This window comes from Mytilus edulis, chromosome 4 (genome assembly GCF_963676685.1).
Source record: "Mytilus edulis chromosome 4, xbMytEdul2.2, whole genome shotgun sequence".
In the NCBI taxonomy this organism is placed as follows: Eukaryota; Metazoa; Mollusca; class Bivalvia; order Mytilida; family Mytilidae; genus Mytilus; species Mytilus edulis.
In genome coordinates this window covers 96296917-96317450 of record NC_092347.1, presented here as the reverse complement: position 1 = coordinate 96317450, position 20534 = coordinate 96296917, and the positions used below count along the sequence as shown (strand labels likewise).

The 20534-nt window shown below is 32.5% G+C and overlaps 2 protein-coding genes across 2 annotated transcripts in view; one reads left to right on the top strand and one right to left on the bottom strand.

Annotated features, from left to right (window-relative positions):
* Window positions 1–293: 293 nt before the first annotated feature.
* LOC139521138 (uncharacterized) lies at window positions 294–5720 on the bottom strand. The gene is made up of 2 exons (XM_071314451.1): window positions 5370–5720; window positions 294–2045 (listed from the first exon to the last, which is right to left on the bottom strand). The coding sequence occupies exons 1-2, from the start codon at window positions 5668–5670 to the stop codon at window positions 1807–1809; spliced, it is 540 nt and encodes a 179-aa protein (XP_071170552.1). The 5' UTR covers window positions 5671–5720; the 3' UTR covers window positions 294–1806.
* Window positions 5721–12465: 6745 nt separating this feature from the next.
* The window catches only part of LOC139521135 (nucleolar protein 16-like), a 38596-nt gene continuing 30527 nt past the window's right edge, over window positions 12466–20534 (top strand). The window contains exons 1-5 of the mRNA XM_071314447.1: window positions 12466–12654; window positions 14371–14479; window positions 15355–15430; window positions 15880–15986; window positions 16638–16722. Coding sequence (XP_071170548.1) covers window positions 12554–12654; window positions 14371–14479; window positions 15355–15430; window positions 15880–15986; window positions 16638–16722 — 478 coding nt within the window. The 5' untranslated portion in view covers window positions 12466–12553. The remainder of the gene's footprint in view (window positions 12655–14370; window positions 14480–15354; window positions 15431–15879; window positions 15987–16637; window positions 16723–20534) is intronic.

Genomic DNA, 20534 nt, shown 5'->3' with positions numbered 1-20534 from the left:
AATTGTATGGATCCAAATTTTAATCCATCAACAAAGTGAACAAACATGACCACCATGGCTAAAAATAGAACACAGGGGTCAAATGCACTTTTTGGCTTGTATATCAAAAACTAAGGCATTTAGAGCAAATCGGACGTGGAGTAAAAATTTAATGGGTGAAGATCAATCAGTCAGTCCTGAAATATTCAGATGAACTGAACAACCCATTGTTGGATTACTGTAACTAAGTTGGTAATTGTCAGGAAATTTTCCAGTGTTTGGTTATCATCAATATTAACAAATAAAATCTATTGTGAAATTATGATAGCATTGAGATTTATTAATTTCATACTTTTATAAGAGTATTTTTATTTAAATTTTTCATTCTTGATAAAAACTAATTATATACATAAAGATAACTACCTTCCTATAATTTGTAAACTATTTTTGCCTTCTTACATGTATATAGTAATACATTTTGTATTACTAAATTTAACTATAATGCAATATCAAACTGAGCCGTATACATTTACATCCAGCTGTTTGGGCTATGTCGAGTGTATCCGACATCACGTATATGTACAAAACTTGTCAACAACAGTTCTATATAAGTCTATATTTAATAAATAATATCTGTATCAGTATCAAAATACTGCAGCTTACATGGTATATAACCTAATCAAAGTTTGTGGCGGTATAATTAACAGAATAAGAAAAATAATGAGAAATTGTGAAGGTTGATTAATTTGATTTCATTACTTAGAAGCTCTGAACATAAGGTTAGACAATGCTTTGGTAGTATTTTATGAACACCATATGTATACACAATTTTTACAAATGTAGCCCTAAGCCAATCACGAATAGATTTCATATTTTATTAATAATCCATCCATTTAAAATATAATATAACAATGTCATTAGATTAGAATGATACAAGCTAACAAATATTTAATGGGAATGTCAAATAATTTACTGCATATGAAAAGGATGAATATAGCACTAATAATTGATAATACTTTGGCACATGTCAATCTTAAATACAAATGAAGAGACGCATCAAATATTACTTCAACCTCATGCAACAATGATCATCACAACTTTAATTTACTACAACCAGACTGCACTTTAGGACTTAATTCTGTGTTTTGTGCTTTTCAAATAAAAAGCAACAAATAACTACCTGACACTCTAAGAAATTACAACATGTAAGTCACATGGAAATAAGATATAATCTCTAATCTGTAGTTGGAAAAGACAGCTAGTGTTGTATAGTTTCACAAAAGTCTAGTTTCATGTTGCATTAGGTATAAAATTAGAAAATTAAAAAATAGGTTAAGTGGGATTTGCCACATTTTGTACCTATACCAAGTCAGACTATCTGGACCAGTTATGGATCCAGGGGGAGTTCCGTGGTTGGAACCCCCTTTTTTGGACGATCAATGCATTTGAATGGGGACATGTAGTTGGACCCCCCCTTTTTAGTCCTGGGTTAAGAACCCCCTTTTTTTTTAAATGACTTGATCCTCCCTTGTGGAGCATGTACGTCTTGTTTGTTGTTGTTTGAATGTCTGAGTTTTTTTCGGAGGAGCTGCAATTTAGTGTTGGTGATTGATATGGTCTGTTGTATTGTGCAGTAATGTTTGATATTCTGGTTACAGTATCCCCTTTTTTTATTGTGGCACTGTCAGACTACTAAAACCTTCTCCTGCAGCCACTGGCATTCTTTTGTTTTTAATATGTTCCACCTTCAGCAAGTTAAGTTTCATGCAATAAAAGTTGGAATAATACAATCCTCTGTCTGCAGTCTGTGATAGCCATGATGTTTCATTAAGAATTGTTGATATGATTTTGTTGATTTAGTTCCAAGTTCTTCTCGTATATTCTCTCAAATTCTGCTTTCTTCCATTTAAACTTAAGAAACTGATAATAGGTACCACCAAATAAGGCAGCCATTGTAAATGCAGACGCATATACTCTGTACCTCATCATTTTATTGGCCATTTCAGCATTCCCCAAATTGTTCTGATACATTCCATAAACAAATGAAAACACCATTCCTGAAAAACCTAAAATATAAATATCCATATTCAGTGATTCATTGGTGGTAACACTAGATTACACAGAAAAGATCTCTTGTACCAGACAGGAATATCACAGACCTTTTCAAAAATTTAGACTTGGCACTACATGCATTGGACTTGAACTGTAACTTTCCTTTAAATCAACAAAAAACAGATACTTTTACTTCAAGTTTTGTCCAAAATATTTCTCAGGTAAAAGAACAAGGCATTGTGTATAATTCTTCAAAAAAAAAAATATGAAAAATTACATGTAAAGTTACCTCCCAATATAAATTCTATATATATATATATCCCAATTGAAGAGCTTATGAAAAGTGCATTAAAATATCTAAACTAACATTTTTATCTTTTTTATTAATATTGAAAAGACTAGAGTTATTCTAATTAATATCAAATATATAGAGGAGAACCAGTACAAAGAGGGATAACTCTATTTGTTTTAAAATCTCAACATGTACAAAATGAATCAAATGGGTCTGGACACTTAAGGATGTAGATCTACCAATTTTAGATACAGACTTAATAATGAATTAACATCTAATTCTAAATATTCTTTTGTCATGTATTTTTCTAATTTATGTCTGTTGGAAACTTTTGACCATGTTGACATAAAATTGTCTATAATGAACATGCGTTACTTTCTTGTTGTTGTTGAATTATAAAAAATATACTCAAACAGAAGACTGCATTTGATTTTTTTAATGTCATCATTTGTAAGATGTAAAAAACATAAATGATGGACCAGTTTTGCTTGTTTTTTTCAATTCTGCAAAATTATTCATATTACATGTACCTCAACCTCTTATCGAGGTAAAAACCATTATATACCTATATATGGAGTTATTTTTTTTCAGAACGACAGGTCATTCTTTTTCAGAATCAACCCGGACAATACCATGTTTCAATGATATATGCTCCAAGGCATAAAATAATGACCTGTGTGAGGTCATTATTTTCCTTGATAAACATGCAATCTATGATTTACTTCAAAACTTTATTCGTCTGATAGTTTTTTTTTGCCGATTTGGAAATTTATTTTTTAAAGTTCAATCGATGATAGGTGTAAAAGAAACCGTTATTGCAGTCCCGAATTTTAGAAACAAATAACGTGAAGTACGTGAAGTTTTGTTAATTTATCGCTACAATAAAGAAACATTATCATATATATATATGTCAGATAAATTTTAATGTGGATTTTCATAAAATAAATCCAGATTTAACATATTCGTGTGTAAGATTTTGAAAATCTTATTGAGTCAAACTGAATTGGTTGATTGATTTTTGGTTGCTTGCTTAACGTCCAGTGGCAAATATTTCATGCATGTTCAGAACGATACACACTGAATAGGAAATCATACTGTGAATTACATGTATTTATATTCGTCTTCTGTCAGTTCTCAACTTTTTAAAATTTATGTATACCTTTTACTCTATCAAATGATCAACTTATTAGATAATCCCCCTCTTATATTCTATTGAATAACATTAACATAACTCACGAAAGGGTCGAGTTCGGAGGGTATATAATTATATCCTGATTATCTTTTAATAAAATGTATTGCTATTCAAAAGATAATCTTTCTGAATTTTTCATTAGTTTCAAGTAAAATTGTTAAAAAAATAACCACTTTTCCGCGATAGAAATAACATAACAAATAGAAAAAAAAACATACCCCTTCCCCCTTTTCAATAAGCTAAGTGGTACAATAAATTACTTACAATGTGTCTTTTATTTGTCATACACCGTTATCGGATGGTAACAATACATTTGTGTCTTACTTCATGCAGTTACAGTAATATTTTTATTGTGTATGGATAATAATTTTTAAAAGGTTTATATCTAAATTATTTAGTGAGTTTTATTTCACATTCTAAATGAGCCGCATGGCGTATTAAAACCTAAACGCATTAGAAAGGAATATCCCACTTACGTGTTGTCGGTAAAATAGGATACTAAATTTTACAAATCTTTATAAAATTAATATTTTTTTTACGGTATATAAGTCAGATAATGCTTATTTTAATGTTTTTCTTGTCGTAGAACACCCCTCGGTGTGTTCTACGACAAGAAAAACCTTAGAATATGCATTATCTATAACTGATAACTGAGTCATATTAGTACTTGTTCACAGGGACATTTTTTTCATCAAAGGGGAGGTTCCCAACCCATGATAAAGGAGGGGGTCCAACCATATTTAACGTCCTTGGGGGACTAATAAAGGACGAAATCGTTTCTAAAACTAATTTTACTGTTCTCAATATATTTGTGTGTGACTACCTTAAGTTAACATGCGGTGGTAAAGAGAGAGAGAGAAGGCATGCTAATGAAATATGATACATAGGATATAGATGATTAAACTATTTACAAACATCATCCCGGAGCACCCCTGTGATTCCGGTATGATACATACTGAACTACGTTTCCAACAACCATTTATAAACCAAGTATATAACATCCCCGTCCCAAAAGAAAAAGAAATTAATAAAATTTTGTGATGGTTGCTGGTAAACGTAGCTCATAAAACAAAACAAAAAAGACGGTCGGACAATAAAGTAAGCAAAACATCCAATCCAACTATAGCAGTCATCACGAAATTTTATTAATTTCTTTTTCTTTCGGAGCAGTGATGTCTCCTTCAAATGCAATAATTGTGCAATAAAAAGTGTGTTTCAACCCCCCTCTATTTCCTTCTGAATCCGTCACCAAGTACATATATAATATGGGGACGAAGTCCCCAATAACAGTAGAAAATTCAATAAAAAAAAAAATTTGTGAAAATTTCCCGAATTTTTCATTGTACTAATGAACTCAAAATCGTTCAATTTTTTTTATGTCATGTTTTGAAATCCCGGACATGCGCAGAAATGTACAATGTACTTTCTTTTTCTGGTCTCGTTTGTATGAAACTTTGAGTAAAATATATATTTATCAGTCTAGTATAAAATAGGAAGGAACGCGCAATACCAATTTCATTTTTAATAATTCCTTGATATGAAAAAACGTTACCTGATGATAGCGTTTCTTTGTTTACATTGCATATGACGTCATAATTTAAATAACGTCACAACTAAAATCCCTAACAACAGAACCAAAATCGGAAACGTTACTGTATTTCCGTTTCTTTTTTTTTAACAAATATTTAAGTTACAAAAAAATAATTCATACAAACTTCGTCCCCATTTACAGGTAATGCCTGCCTCATATTAGTATCATCACATCAGCAACACAAGTTTTATTTATTTTGTCTTATGACATGTCTAGAAATAGTGTCAATTGTTTTACATAAAAAGAAAGAAATCAGAAGATACCTATTGGTACCAGTGGATTTGTTTTTATCTGCTCCCAAACCATTGATTGACTTGGTCCATACGGATCTTCTTTGATTTGTCCCCATGATTCTCGGGCAAACTGAAGGTCGAATGGTTTATGAGTCTTTTGCTCTTCGGAAATGTTATCAAAATCGGGCGGGGGTTCATAAGTCCCAGGTTCAATACGTCCTTCTGGTACTGAGTCTAATTCTTTTAGTTTGTCAGCCTTAGCCACCGACGGAGGTATATACTGGAATGAATTTGTCTCAGCATCTTCTGAACTTTTACGCTTAACTTTCATGTTTCTCTAGTACCAGTCTAATTTCGGGATCCAGTCGGTTGATGTTATGCAAGACATGTTTTCGGATATAAAATTCGTCAGTATATTAGAGTTAATCAATAAAAGACCGAATAGAACATATAGTTTTAAATATTTTATAGTTTTTAACCGCAATCATCAATGTTTTTATTGTAAGCAGTATGCGAAAACAAAACCAGAAGATAAGAGTAAACGGAAGATTTCATTTCCAAAACAGGTATTTCTGTTCAGTTTACAGATATCGGCTGAAACAAGTCAATGAAACAAAGTTATAGCAATACACCTAACCAAAACATGATTAAGAGTTATTCAACACAAAATAAAACGTTGACAGAATCCCACTTTATTTAGAAAGGCTTTATTATTTTTTTAACGATGCACTATCCAAAACATGATTAAGATTTATTCAACACAAAAAAAAATGCTGTCTTACTTTATTTTGAGACAATGACAACAAATATACTTGTAAGAATACAATTGCCAAACCTTGATTACAAATGCGAACGGACTTTGGGTGCGAACATGTAGGGTGCGAAAGTGAAAGGGGCGAAAATGAATGGATGCGAACGTGAATGGGCGCGAACCGACCCGGATTCCTTTATTATAAGGAACTCTTTACAAAATACCCATATTTATCCCAAATATCCGATAGTAATCTGCTTATTTGGTTCATGTCAAACGATAGCCTTCATTTCAACTCTTAATTATGTGAATTGCTATCCTCATTTTATACATTGAGAAACTAAATATTTGCTTAACTGAAACTTATAAAACTTTAACTTATTTAAAGTCTTCACCAGTTCATTGTCACATTACACTTGAATTGGGTTTTTTTCTTTTCTGGGCAGTAAGAGTTATCCTTCGTTGGGACTTCGATATATAAAATGTAGGCAACTGACTCTCCTCATTAAAAAAAAAATAAAAAATACATTTGTATCTGTATTTTTATCTGCATTTTATTTTTCATTTACATTTTGTACTGTTAAATCAATCATCCTTAATCAGAACGATAGTTGTATGTGTGAGTGTATGCGAGTGGGCTTTTTATTTTTACTTTATGTGATTACATGCTTGTTATGAGCCCTATGATTAGGAAATAAAATATCTTTATCTTTATCTTTATTTGTACTAACTCCAAGGATTTGCAGAGTTGTCTAAATATTACTATACAAATCCTTGCTAACTCTAATAAATTCTGCGCCCTCTTTAAATTTCTCTATAGCTTATTTATTTTTCATTTAGATTGATCCAAACCCGTCTAAACGTAAAAAAAAATCACCAAAAATTAATAAAAAAAAAGTGACGAAACCAAAAAAAAAAGGCCGTAACTATTTTGCCGGCTCCGGAAAAATAGTCTCTAAGGGGCTATTTTGCCGGCTCCGGCAAAATAGCGAACTATATAGAGTTTCCCGTTCTGAATTAAGATTTTCAGTATATAAATTAAGAACAGAAAAAATATAGAAAAAATACACCTTAATAAGAATATCTCTAAACAAATATGTCTTCTTTATAACTTTAGACAGAAAGACTTAGTGCATATTAAAATTGATACTCTGTACGTATTAAGAAGTCTCTAAAAACTATATGTATTTTTTAAAACACTTTTTACGAAACATTAATATTAAATTTGATATTTAAAAACAAATATATATAACACATTACGCCATGTATGCAAACACACATAAAAAAAATCGACATTCTAATGAAAATAACACATTTAAGATTTATTTGTTATTTTAGTTTGGCACTATTATGCACTACACCAAAACGTACTTTTTAATGCAAAGTATACACAAAGTTTAGGGTAAATCGATTTAAAGATGTTGAATGTTGCTATTCAACTCAAATATTTTGAAATTTATTCAGTTACCAGATAAAAACGGAGATAAATGTACATGTATAAAAAAAATCAGAATTGGTACAATGTATCTTCTATGTAATATATGCAGATGCCTATATACCTATACGCTACACGCACGTTATACATACTGTACAAGTGCGTTTAACGCGCTACAGATCAGTTTGATACACATTTAGGGCACGTTGTATACGCTTCGAGATCGTTCGACTTTAACTAAAACGTATGCGGGTGTGTTTGTAACAAATAACCCATAATAGAACGTCTAAGATACTATAACCGGGAGTTTTCCGTGTTATAGTGATGCAAAGACGGAATACCAATACTTTAAACTTTATTAGCAAGGTCCGGACAGTACCAGACCTAAGACCTAAAACTGATAACAAAATGACCTACAAAAGCATATATAAAAAAACAGTTACTATAGAAAAGGATTAGTGTCCAACGGATTAACTTGTCATGGTCAGAGTGATTTCCATCACGACAAACATATATTTAACAATAGAATTAATTAGACACAAAGAAATGTAAAAGGTTTGATAAACGGATTAATATATTGTCACTATAGCACTTAAAATATATTGTCTGAACTTGATTTATATCTAATTCCTAATCGTCCAAATCTTCCTGGTTATATTCGCCACTACTCCACCTAAACTCGGTCTCCGAGTTGGCCGAATGAATTTTGTTATCGTCGTGGGTATCTTCCTCCACGCCGATGATGTTGCTGCGAATTGCCACGCGAGCAAATTGCAAGGGTCGAACGCACACCTCGGTTTGAACGTTTTATATCTAGATGTTGAATCTCGTGTCTACTGTTTACGTTCTCTTCCCTCAGTCTCTGAATTTCGTCTTCCATATCATTTAAGATGCGATTGTAGTGCATGTCAGTATTTTCAAACTCCATTGTTAAGCGTTGTCTGGCGTTGGTTAAATTTAGGTTTTCCTCTTTCAAATGCACTATTTCCTTCTCAAAATTTTCAGTTCTACTTGCATGTTCGGCTAACTCATGTTCGATCTTTTGAATTATCCGACCATGTTCTAAACGTTCCAAATTTACTTTGTCCAAATTGTTCCTTAATATCACATTATCTTTCACTACGGTATCCAATTTTGAATTTTCACACTTGAGTACACTGATTTCTTTGATGAAGTTTCGGTTAGACTCTTTCAACTTGTTTAGGTGTTGTTTCACGGATTCGTCCTGTACGGAGCACGTAAATGAAGAGATTTCCTTGTCCTCAAGTCCTTGAAACGGAAATTGAGACATTTGTTTCTTCTCAATAAACGTTCTCATTCTATCGCTGTCTCTTTGGATTTTGGATTTCGACTTTTTCTTCGGTTTTCGGATTTCACATGACTTAACGTGAAAATTGCACATACGGGCAAAATGTCCATGATGTCTGCACTTGTAACAATAAGCGTTAACTGCATAACACCGATGGTAGGTGAAAACATTCAATGTCTTACCGCAATATTTGCACAGAAAGTCCAAACAGGTATCGGCTTTTCTCAACGGAAACGGATGTCCATTTCTGCAAGGCTGGTAATTCCAAGGTCCTTCCATATTTTTGCTTCTGAAGTGATTTATTTTCTAGTTTGGGGGAACTAGCTCAAGATCGTGCCGCGGGTACCTCAACCAATATATAACCGGGAGTTTTCCGTGTTATAGTGATGCAAAGACGGAATACCAATACTTTAAACTTTATTAGCAAGGTCCGGACAGTACCAGACCTAAGACCTAAAACTGATAACAAAATGACCTACAAAAGCATATATAAAAAAACAGTTACTATAGAAAAGGATTAGTGTCCAACGGATTAACTTGTCATGGTCAGAGTGATTTCCATCACGACAAACATATATTTAACAATAGAATTAATTAGACACAAAGAAATGTAAAAGGTTTGATAAACGGATTAATATATTGTCACTATAGCACTTAAAATATATTGTCTGAACTTGATTTATATCTAATTCCTAATCGTCCAAATCTTCCTGGTTATAATACGACCGGGACGCGTCTCAAATACATTCAAGAATTTTTTTTCCTTCGTAGTGTGCATTCCATTTACGTTAGACAAACGCCAGGCATACGCAACCATACGTTTCTTGAACGCCCGATACACGCTTAAAGCTCGTTGTGCACACGTTACAGATAGGATTGACAGGTTGAAGGCATCCAAAATTACTAGCGTATTGGTAGAGTACATGATTTTTTAACACGCCCGTCATACGTCGGAGCTATACGCTAATGTGTGACGCCGGTATAAAACCAACACCCCATAATTTAACGTTCCAGACACTCCAAAAGCACGGATTATCGTTCCAGATACGACCGGGACGCGTCTCAGATACGTTCAATAGATTTTTTTCCTTCGTAGCCTACATTCCATCTACGTTAGACAAACGCCTGACATACGCCAACATACGTCACCTGAACGCCCCATAAACGCTGAGGTACGATTCTCGCACGCCCAATACACGCTTTAAGCTCGTTGTGCACACGATACAGTTATGATTGACAGGTTGAATGCATCCCAAATTACTAGCGTTCATGATTTTTTACCGAGGCCGACGTATGTCGGAGCTACACGCTGATATGTGACGCCGGAATTACTTTAAGTAAACAATCAATGTCAGTTTCTAAGTCTTATACAACAAAAGTAATATAAAACAATACATCTTTATTAAACAATTATCTAATATATAACGCCTGAGACTACTATAATGCCAAACAGGCATTTGGGTTTACGATTGCATTTCTTTTTTTAAAGAAAGCAACTTGTTAAATAAGTTATTTGGCACGCTAAATGAAAGTTATGAGGTCAGTAAATTGTCGGACAGAAGTATGATGAATTGCTATTAAATCAAAGGTTATAACCATATTCGTAGAATTTGTAGATAGTGCAGCATCATGAATATTCAGTATTACATTAAGGCACACACGAATGTTATTAATAACCAATCAAAAAGTTTAGATACGAAGATTGACGTAGTATACAAGATACTAATTAAAATCTAACAAATCTTTAATTGTCAATTATAATAAAGATCAGAGATTGAAATTCTTCAAAAAATAATTATTATATTTAATGTAAGAAATAATAATCCTAACGCTTTTCAAAAACAAATAAATACATTTTGCATATTATGAAACAATATATGTTTTGGCAACAAATTCCATCGTTTGCAAAAGAAGCTCAATCTCGGCTGGGAAACAAGAATGTCGGGTAATGAACAGTGACTATAAAAGCAAATATAAGTCTACTGCCCGTACATTACAATCCTTGTTCCTACCAGCAAATTGAGTTGTCTTATTTATTTCATTAAAAAGGGTAAGAAGGCGCGAGTCCCACTCTCGCTGCCAAGCTAGTCCATAACAACGACATGTAGTCTCCAGATGTGCAGACATCTTTCTTTCTACAAGAACAGTAGCAAACGAGAGAAGGGAAATCCACATCATGTTCATCAATAAAGAAACCCTCGAAGACAACCATAATACCAACTTAACAAGTGACCTCCCTGTGAAGTTAAGATACAACAAAAACCATAAAATCCCCGTCACAACAATTGACGGAGGAAATATCGCGTCACAACAACTGATAGTACCTAAATATTATTTCATTGGAAATAGGATGGAAAATATATTGCATACCAAATACTGAACCATACACATGCATGTAGTCCTTTTAAAGCTGATTTGTACAGAGTGAATTTAGTAAATGACCCGCCTAGTTGTGGGCCCCGGTGTCCTTTAGAAGATTCAATTTATTTTTCTTAGGATGTCCACTACTGGCATAGATTTGATTGAAATCACCATTTGAAAACATACAACTTGACACTTAGTTGTTATTTCCATAGAATATATTTGATCTGAAACAGACTAAATAAGTGTTGAAAATTAAACAATCCTTTTCTGAAAATTTGTTCATTGTGTGTTAATTTGAGTGACTACGTTTTTTTTATTGAGTTAAGTCATTCCAATTGATATCTTTATTACGGGTCTTACTAAAAAGCGCCCGGGGGAAGAAAAAAAGCGCCCGGGGAAAAGAAAAGGCGCCCGGGGAAAATATATAGAAATTGTATTGGCATGAGACAAATTTGTGTCGATGAAATAAGTTATGCACATTGATTTTTTTTTTTAAATTTTATACAAGTATTTTGCAAATTCAAATAAAAAATATTTGTAATAAAGCACAAAAACAAGTATGAATGTTTCAATAAAGACGGAAGAAGATTTATAAATTGTTAGACATCAAAAGACATGTTTTTCAAAAACGATATCAAAATGAAAAATGCCAAAACAACTTAAAAATCACGGATAAATATTACTTTTATAAAATTAAAAGAGTTACCGTGACATTATTTGAGAACGATAAAAGTGACACGCACATATTGTATGTATATCAGCACCAGCAAATAAAACAATTATACTATGCATGCTATTTCCTCTTGTTTGTATTTACGGCTTACTTAATACTTATATACAATTTTGAAATCTAAAATGTAAAAGTGCAACAACACTATCTTCACAAAGTTTAGACAAAACAAGCAATGATTTTTTTTATTCGGGAAAACATTTATTGGTATAAAATATTATTATTTTCTTCTCCCGGACGCTTTATTTTCTTCTCCGGGCGCTATTTCCTTTCTCCGGTCGCTTTTTCTTTTCCCGGGCGCTCTCGGGCGCTCCCGGGCTCTTTTTAGTAGGACCGTTTTATAACAGCTAGGTTAGTTGACCTTTAATATGAAGTTAAATAGATAGATATCAACTATATCTGATTTGAAATTATCGGAGTTTTTTTCGTTTTTATTTCATTTTATAATCAAAACCATTTGCCTTATTTGTTTGGCATCGTAAGTGTACACAAACAAATTTCAAAAACAAATATTACATTTTTCAAAGTATAATCTTTCCTTTAACACCATATTTGTTTACAGGAAGCACGTGTTTTAAGCATTGTTGACACTGTTTACATTTAGAAATGAACATCAATCCTTAAAATGGGGAAACCTAGAAAAACACACCGACAACCTAGATTTCAATATGACAGAAATAGATCTAAAGAATGGAAGAATTCAAAGAAACTACCTACAATCGAATGGTAACATAATTTGGAAGTTTTTATCATTTGAGTACACCTTATAATTATCGCTATTTGTTCGCCATAATTTTTACTGGATATCACACAGGTTCCCGTAAAATTTTGACGTCATAAAACAAAATAGATTTCAATTGATAATATACCCGGCAAATTGATGTCTAACAGATATGCGTGAAGCATCAGGGGTTTACGCTAAACCTGGTGTTAGGGTTAGATTATAGATGAATTATTTCTCACGTTGGCACCTGGTAAAATCGGCACGCGTTATCACAGGCACTTGTCTCAGAAAAAAATTCCTATATATACCTTATTATAACACAAGGTACTTAACTTGCATTTTAGAAAAATGTCAGGTGGTGACGAAGTTCCGTTATATGCCGCTTTATAGGCTGTCAACCCCGCTAAAACTTGTTATATCATAAATCTAAATTGATTTATCTTTACAATGGTGTATAACATGCCTACATTTGTTGTCGGAATCACCTCTAGCAATCCTACCAAAGTATGGCAATCGTAATAATTTTGCAAACCGCTGAAGAATTGGCAATACACGTCCGCAGTAAATGATTTATTATAAAAATTGTTTAAAAAAAAACCTGTTAGTTTTCGTATGAATAGAACTTATCATACAGTTAGTAAAATTGTATAAAATACCTTGAAAAAAATCTAACGTGTTGTTTGTGGTATGTCTAATAAGTTACAAATTTTCCCATGCTGTCAATGTCTTGCAGACTCTCTCTTCACTTTACGTATGAAATGAAAGATCAGATAACTCCGAGAATCATTTAGACTTACCCATAAAATTGATCAATCGGAAACCGAGATATACAAGGAGATGTGACGCGTTTATTGCCAATTCTTCAGCGGTTTGCAAAATTATTACGATTGACATACTTTGGTAGGATTGCTATGGATGATTCCGACAACAAATGTAGACATGTTATACACCATTGTAAAGATATATAAATCAATTTAGATTTATGATATAACAAGTTTTAGTGGGGTTGACAGCCCCATAAAGTGGCATATAACGGAACTTCTTCACCACCTGACATTTTTCTAAAATGCAAGTTAAGTACCTTGTGTTATAATCAGGTATATAGGAAATTTTTTTCTGAGACAAGTGCCTGTGTGCGTTACAGTCAATTCAGCACTTTAACAAATAGAGATCTGGTTAATTCGGCACCCAAGGCCACAGGCACTTGTCTCAGAATTTTTGTCCTATATACCTTTATATTAGTTTTTAATAACACAAGGTACTTGATCACTTGCATTTCAGAAAAATGTCAGATGGTGACGAAATGCCATTATATCATGTATATGCCACCTTCTTGACTGTCAACGCCACTCAAACTTGTAATATTGTAAATTTTAATTGATTTATCTTTACAATTGTGTATATCACACCTACTTTTGTTGTTGGAATCATCTGTAGCAAACCTACCCATGTATGTCAATCGTAATTATATTGTCTACTGACGAAAAATTGGAAATAAACGTCTTCATTAACAGATACATTGCAACATTGATTGATATCGGTAAATGGATTGCATTAGCTAGAAAAGGGGATTGATAGAGCCTTTGTACCTGTGACTGATGTTGATATCATCACACCATTGCCACTGATTGCAATATCCATAGAATTTTACTGACATGTAAATTTACTCCTAAGTATATATATAACAAATTGATAAATTAATTCTCCATTTATTTCAGTAAACAAATTAAGAAAGCATGGATTAAAAATAAGTCTGTTGAACAGAATATGAGGTTAATGGGTCTATCCAGTGACCCAAATATCACATTAAAAGTACCAAGCATCAAGGTATGTTGTTTAATACTATTGATCTTTTAACCTGCATGTACATATTTACATTGTGATAAATGTATCAATCAAGTTTTTTCTTGCATAAGAGACCAAGAGAAGATAATTGGATCTTTAACTTAGTCAGACAAAATTTTGCCATGAGTATAGCTACTGTAACTTATGAATGACAACCAGATCAAGGTCTTTGTGAAATTATTGTTTAGCAAAGGATTGACACTAATGCTAGCCTGTTACTCTGAGACTTGTTTATTCATGATGGCCTTGAAGAAATATTGCTCAATTAGACGGTAAATAAAATTTTAATTTGTTAAAAAATCTGAAGAAACAATAAAATATCAAATAATAAAAGTTGCCATTTAATGAAATATACATGATATAGCTTTCCATGATTTTCTAGTTTGGGCCTAAATTAATATATTGTTTGTTTCCCCAATCCTGACCCTGCCCAGCCAGGTCTGAGTAGGTAAATGTAGGTAGGGAAATAATTTAAGCCTTAAAATCAGAAATGAATAAAATAATATTTGATTTAGTTTTGACAATAAAATTTGGTGAGTCGGAACATTTTTGAAGGGTCGGTCGGGATTGGGGAAACAAATAATATTTCATTTTAGGCCTTGAATGATGTAGTTATTTAAGGGAAGATTCCAGTTTTACCCATTAACAATGATTTATACATTTGTATTGGCAGTATTTTTTACACTTGAGAGAAAATTAATAAGTTTGTTTACAGTGTAAAAGCAGCAGAGCTAGAGACCAGTTTGTAACAGTCATGACAGTATGTTGAAGTATTAATTCATATTAAACATGCATGTTTATATTTACAGATGTTTATTTTTATTGTTATTGTTATCAAATTATTTTCTTGCTTTCAGCAATTGCTCAACAATGAAAATAAGAAAACACAAAAGAAAGAGAAGAACATAAAACAAAAAACAACAGTTATTAAAGGTCTGTTATTGGGATGTAAAAACCTGTCAAAATAAATAATTCACTCAAGCCAGAAATGTCTCTAAAACTATATTTTGATAGTTTTGGGAAGACAATTATTCAATAACAGTACATGTATATACATGTATTTCTGAAGAATTTGATATAATACAGAATTCTCATTTAAATGAAAGTCTTTGTCTTTTATGTACTTTGACATATAAAGGTTTACTTTTACAAATTACCACTTGGATGGAGAGTTGTCTCATCGGCACTCATACCACATCTTCCTATATGTTATACACCTTTAAGTAAAGCTTTGAAAAAAGAAGTACATTTGTATTTTGAATTTACAGTGGTATATCTTTTCCATCATAACTTTGAAAGTTCTGTTTCTGTAATTTACATTACAAAGTGCTAAGAGATTTTTTTTGGAAGTTGTGTGCATATTTTTTTCTTCAATATTACAGAATTAGAAGAAGAAGCCAGTATACCTCCTGCTAAAACTTTACAGTTGTCAGAACCTTTGGTTAGATATTGTGTGTGTATGTTAGAATCATACGGAGAAGATTATAAGGTAATTATAGTTGATCCTCTATAATAAGAGAACCTATAGCAAGAGGTTTTGTTTACATATAGGAGATTGTGCCACATTTTAATGAGTACCCCACTATAATGTGAGAAACTGTGGTTCGTGTGATTTGTTATTAGATTAAGAAGAAGCAAGTAAGATGAAAACTTGCTGGTTAGACCATTGAAAGTCATTCAGGGATTCAGGCTCTTTGGAGCTTCTTGATTTAATTTCCACAAGTTGCAGAAAGTAGAATCTACATATGTATCTGTTCTACCCAAATGTACAATTTATTGACATAAGAAGTATTTATAACAGTGCTGCCAACATGTACAATTTAATGGACAAAGGGAAATAACTGTCTATGCTATCCACATGTTTAATTTTATGGACAAAGGAGAACAACTCTGTCTGTGCTATCCACGTGTTTAATTTTATGGACAAAGGGAAATACCTCAATCCACAGTATTGCCAAAATTTGTTTCTTTTGCAAAATATTCGAATGTTTTATTTACAATTTACAAAAGAAAACTATTTATCAGTGTTCATGTCCAATTTTCATCATTTCTATGTTTGTATTTTATAATTGCCTTTAAGTTTACCAATAATAGGGAAAATTGGTTGACATTAAGCATGTGTCTAATTATTTGATTTTAGGCTATGGCAAAAGACAGGAAGAATTATTATCAAGATACGCCAAAACAGATTAAAAGAAAGATAAATTCATTTAAAAACACACCAGGTCAGTATGGGGCCTATCTGAAGTTGAAAAGTGAGAATAAATTGGCAGAACTTCTCATCTGAGAATTTTATGGAAACTACATGTATCTCACATGAACTTTGATATGACATTGAAAATACATTTTGATAAAAGCCTATGGAGGATGATATTTGTGCAATTGGACATATAAAAAATATGTGACTGATTTTTACCTGGGAAATCTTATTTGTTGTTATGAATTTGACCATATTGTCTATGTGTATTGATATTTCAATAAATCGTTATTATAAGATTCCTGTTTTTATTTCATTATTTAAGACTGTGCAAATGTAAGAGATATAGTCTGAAGATCATGATTTAAACAAAATTTTTAAATTCACAGAACTGCAGATTTGCAATTTTATCCAATGATATAAATTATTTGATTACTTAGAAAGCAAAGGAAAGCATCAACAGAATTGTACATATATCATCTTGCATGGTCTTTTATCTTTGTAGTAATGATTTCATAATGTCAGTAGCGCATAAAAATTAATTTTAATGCCCCCGCTGTAGTAGATGGGCCATTAAGTTTTACCCTTGTCCATCTGTATGTCCCTCCGTCAGTCCCTACACCTGTACATCCTAAAATTGGATTCTGTTCTCTTAGTTTACATCAACCAAATGTTATGAAACTTACACACAATGCTAATTACCGTAGAAAGGCTTGTATTGTCCGCGTTTTTTTTCTTTTCTCCAAGATTGGACCTTCCAGACGGGGTGCAGACTATAGAGTACAATAAGCAAGAAATAAGAGAACACATTGAATTTTGCGGGCGAGGTGGTTTGTTTAAGTTCCGCCATCTTTGTTATTGATATTGTAGATCATGTAAATCATCATTTTTGAAACTAATGATTTTAACTCATCCATATTAATAAGTTATTTCTATTCAATATCAAATTCCTACTGATTAATATAAAAACTAAACCTTTCATTACAAATTTCTCGTTTCTTTTCAATGCATTGGTTGAAATAAACTGGTATCTGCTTGATTGAAACAAAACAAACATAGTAAGAAAGACAACCGTAAACCAGCTTAGAATTTGTAAACTACAAAACGTAATTGGTTATATATTCATTCAATGTTGGTGTTTCATACTGACTAATATGGTTTGTATTAGCTTAAGACCCTTCAAACATTAATTAAAGACTGTTTTACAAAATGGTGGAACTGTTTTACTTTCAAAGTCTTATGATAGTGATGTTTGTCATGTACGGATGCTTGAATCCAAAAAAGTAAAAAATCCAAATAAAGTATGAAGTAAAGAGCATTGAGGACCAAAATTCCTAAAAGTTATGCCAAATACAGCTACGGTATGAAGTATAGAGCATTGAGGACCAAAATTCCTAAAAGTTATGCCAAATACAGCTACGGTATGAAGTAAAGAGCATTGAGGACCAAAATCCCCAAAAGTTATGCCAAATACAGCTACGGTATGAAGTAAAGAGCATTGAGGACCAAAATTCCTAAAAGTTATGCCAAATACAGCTACGGTATGAAGTAAAGAGCATTGTGGACCAAAATTCCTAAAAGTTATGCCAAATACAGCTACGATATGAAGTAAAGAGCTTTGAGGACCAAAATTCCTAAAAGTTATGCCAAATACAGCTACGGTATGAAGTAAAGAGCATTGAGGACCAAAATCCCTAAAAGTTATGCCAAATACAGCTACGGTATGAAGTAAAGAGCTTTGAGGACCAAAATCCCTAAAAGTTATGCCAAATACAGCTACGGTATGAAGTAAAGAGCATTGAGGACCAAAATCCCTAAAAGTTATGCCAAATACAGCTACGGTATGAAGTAAAGAGCTTTGAGGACCAAAATTCCTAAAAGTTATGCCAAATACAGCTACGGTATGAAGTAAAGAGCATTGAGGACCAAAATCCCTAAAAGTTATGCCAAATACAGCTACGGTATGAAGTAAAGAGCATTGAGGACCAAAATCCCTAAAAGTTATGCCAAATACAGCTACGGTATGAAGTAAAGAGCATTGAGGACCAAAATTCCTAAAAGTTATGCCAAATACAGCTACGGTTATGGATTCCAAAGGTAGAAAAGCCTTATTTCAAAAATTCAAAAGTTTTGAAAACACTTAACTTACAGATATGAGCATATCAATGATAATTTATGTCAGCACAGAAGTTCTGACTACTGGGCTTGTAATACCCTCGGGGGAATAAAAACTCCACCAGCTTTGGCATCAACCCAGTGGTTGTAAATGACACATTTCCCATTTATTTTAAGAAAAGTTTAAGTTTCTGTATCATAAAGGACATTACGCATACTGACAGGAGGCTAATACCATGAACAAATAAACTTGTCCACTTGTCAACCTTTGAATAAATCTGGAATATGCCAAAGTGACTTTGATTGGCTATTACAAAAGTCCATCATACAGTTGACGGTAAATAAATGACCACCAATATTTTCAAAGTGTCATAACCACAGTGTAGTCTGTCTTTTAAGGATATCATTAAATTAAACTTATAACCTACTATTTGCTTGAAATGAGTAATATGGCAGTTGCAACTGGTAGACCCAGTTAGGAACTGTTTCCCTTTCAAGAGCACCTGATCTGATTGCTGGATTATTGTTTGTATTCCGTTTCGATATATTTGGTTTCTGTGGTGTTTTTTTTTTGCCCTGTTGTTTTACCTTCTCCTACTCCTAGATTGTATGCCAAACCCTCTTAAAATAAAGACAATTTTGTTTAAAACATTTGCCAAAGAAACTTATGACTTAGGACGGAAATCTGACTAATGGCAGTGACCAAACTGTTGGTATTAAAGTGCAAAAATTATACCAAAATATTTAAACTGTTTCTTTAACTCAATAAATTGGAATTTCCTCAGTTGTCTAAGTAATTCTTGCCTGAAGCTAGGAAGGTCATGGGTTTCATCCCAAGCCCTGTCAAACAAAAGATTTGAAAATTGCTATTTGCTGCTTCCCTGGTCAGCAGTTATCATTCAGCAGTACAAAAGATTAGTTGATTTCTGTATGTGCCAACATTAAACCCTTGACCAGTACATTGTAGTACTATTTATGCTAGCAATCTGACAGATTCAAATGGTTTACTATAGAGTCCTACAACCTTTGTTATGGTTTGGTTTAACATGATTAAGGGTAATGATAAGTTTTATAATATTCCATGGTCAAACTACTTCTATTCAAAGCTCAGAATGACTAGTGAAGAAATTTTACAAATGTACGTTCAACACTGAGTATGTCATAGGACCAACAAGCAGTGCATCTTTGTTTGTCATTTTATATGTTTGAGTGTGTATGGTAAATTTTTAAGTCTCTAAAGTGTTTTCATTATTTTTCTTGATTAAGGTCTATTAAGAGCTTTATACATTGTATATTGTATAATCATTTCTTATTGAAGAACATATGATGTATTTTAACCTAGCAGTCATTAACACAGGGCCAGGTTGATTGTCATGGGTTTGTTTGTATTTCATTTGTCCAAAGTTGGCTTGAATTTTATGTCATTGGACTTGTATATATAAAGAATTAAACTGTTAACCCTAAAACATAATGCATTCTTGGCAGAGCTTGAGTTTGATAATTAGCCTTTCAGTGCATTTTTAGTAATTCTTATATCACTACATGGGAATAGCCTGGAATAGTTTGTCAATTAATGCAGAAAAATTTGCATTGGCAAATTTGGATTAAAATTTGCATTGGCAAATAAAGGCAACAGTAGTATACCGCTGTTCAAAACTCATAAATCCATGGACAAAAAACAAAATCGGGATAACAAACTAAAACCGAGGGAAACGCATTAAATAT